General features: G+C 31.5%; 1 protein-coding gene across 1 annotated transcript; it reads right to left on the bottom strand.

The window, feature by feature from the left end:
• Positions 1-313: 313 nt before the first annotated feature.
• On the bottom strand, positions 314-1,786 carry LOC124419202. Its single transcript, XM_046947815.1, has 2 exons — positions 1,729-1,786; positions 314-1,665 (listed from the first exon to the last, which is right to left on the bottom strand). Exons 1-2 carry the CDS (start codon positions 1,784-1,786, stop codon positions 314-316), a joined length of 1,410 nt encoding a protein of 469 aa, XP_046803771.1.
• Positions 1,787-2,070: the final 284 nt, after the last annotated feature.

The raw sequence follows: 2,070 nt of genomic DNA, 5'->3' as shown, positions 1-2,070 counted from the left end.
ATGGTTCTTTCTTTAATAAGAATTTAGGACCATTAAACCAAAATTTATTTTCTACTATTTCCTTGACCAATAATCCTCTTGAAATAAGATCTGCTGGATTATCTTCTGTGCTGACATGTTTCCATTTATTCATGTTACTATTTTCCTGTATAAAGCTTACTCTATTTGAAACAAATATCTGCAAACGTGCAGGGTCTAATCTAAGCCAACTCAAAACTATTGATGAATCAGTATAGTAAAAAATGTCAATGAATGTTATCTTAAAGCTATCGATTACTACCTTTATTAGCTCAACTAATAACACACCTGCACATTATTCCAATCTTGGCAGTGAAAGAATTTTAATAGGAGCTATTCTTGATTTAGATGCAGCTAAATGACAGTTAACTATCCCATTGCTGTCTATGGACTTTACATAGACAGCTGCCCCATATGCCTTCATGGATGCATCACAAAATCCATGAAGTTCTATTTGTGTTGGTTTGACACAAATAATATGTCTTGGAACGTTTACTTCATTCAGAAATTTGAAATTATCTTTAATTTTAAGCCAATTTTCAGTCATTTGCTCTGGAATTTTATCGTCCCAATCAAGTATTAACTTCCATAAATCTTGGAGCAGCATCTTTGTTTTTACCGTTACTGGTCCTATTAAACCTAGTGGGTCAAATAACTTATCAACTTCGCTTAAAATTGTGCGTTTTGAAATTTTATTCTGAAATTCCAATTTACATTTCAAACTAAATCTGTCTGTTTTTGGGTTCCATACAATCCCCAATGTTTTAACAGACTTCAAATTATTTGATTCTATATTTAAATCATTTTCTATATAACTGGGATCAATACCTTGGAGCAATACTTTTTCATTAGTACACCATTTCCTTAAAGGCATACCGAAATCCATCAATATATTGTCAATATTTTCTCTAACTCGTTTTAATGATTCTATACAATCTCCTCCAGTCATCAAATCGTCCATGTAAAAATCATTCCTAATTAGGTCTGATTCAATTGGAAAATTGTCTTCTTTACAATCTGCAATTTTTTGTAAACATTTTACTGCTAAATATGGAGCCGAAGCTGTTCCATATGTAACAGTTTTAAGAGCATATGTTTTAATAGTTTCATCTGGATTCCAGCGCCAAAATATTAACTGATATTTTCTGTCAGCTTCAGAAATCCAGATTTGTCTATACATTTTTTCAATGTCAGCTGAAAAAACATAACGATGTTTTCTAAATCTTAATAAAATATTAAAAAGAAATTCTTGCAGCCTAGGACCAGTATGTAAGATATCATTTAGCGAAACATTAGTTGTTGTCTTACAAGACGCATCAAATACAACTCTTAACTTAGTTGTTGTACTCTCTGGCCTAAGTACACAATGATGTGGTAAATAATACCCACTATTCATAAACGAATTATTATTTATCAATTCCATATGACCCATTTCCAAATATTTTTTAAGAAATTCATTATATTCCAATCTAAGTTCTTTGTTTTTCTCTAATTTTCTTTCTAGAGCAAAGAACCTTCTTTTAGCTATTATGGTAGAATTACCCAATTCATTCTGTTCATCTTTAAATGGAAGTTTAACTTCAAACTTACCATCTGTAAGTCTTTTAAAATTTTCTTCAAAATGTTGCTCACATTGCTTTTCCGCAACTGTGAGATTATTAATTTTTTAAACCTCTTCCAAATCCCAAAACTTTTGTAACAATTCATCACAAGATGTTTGAATTGCTGTGACCACACTTAATTCTGGTTTGGAACCATTTGCTGTCATCAGTCCATATGCTACCCAACCTAACTTCGTGTTACGTAGCCTTGTATTTGTCTTTTTATCAATTATTTGCCCATCGCAAATCAGATCAAACACAAATTGATTAGATAGTAATAAATCCACTCCTTGTGGAATATTATATTTGGGATCCGCTAATTTAATATTAGATGGAAAATTTCCCAACAACATTCGCGTTCCTGGTGCGTTTGACACAAATTTGTTAATAACTACCGCATTAAGGAACGTTTTGTATTTGGTCACTTTAGACCTAAGGTTTATTCCAACCT

Source organism: Lucilia cuprina, chromosome 4 (genome assembly GCF_022045245.1).
Source record: "Lucilia cuprina isolate Lc7/37 chromosome 4, ASM2204524v1, whole genome shotgun sequence".
NCBI classification, from domain to species: domain Eukaryota; kingdom Metazoa; phylum Arthropoda; class Insecta; order Diptera; family Calliphoridae; genus Lucilia; species Lucilia cuprina.
Note: the sequence above shows the minus strand (reverse complement) of the source record. Positions and strands in the feature narration are given on the sequence as shown.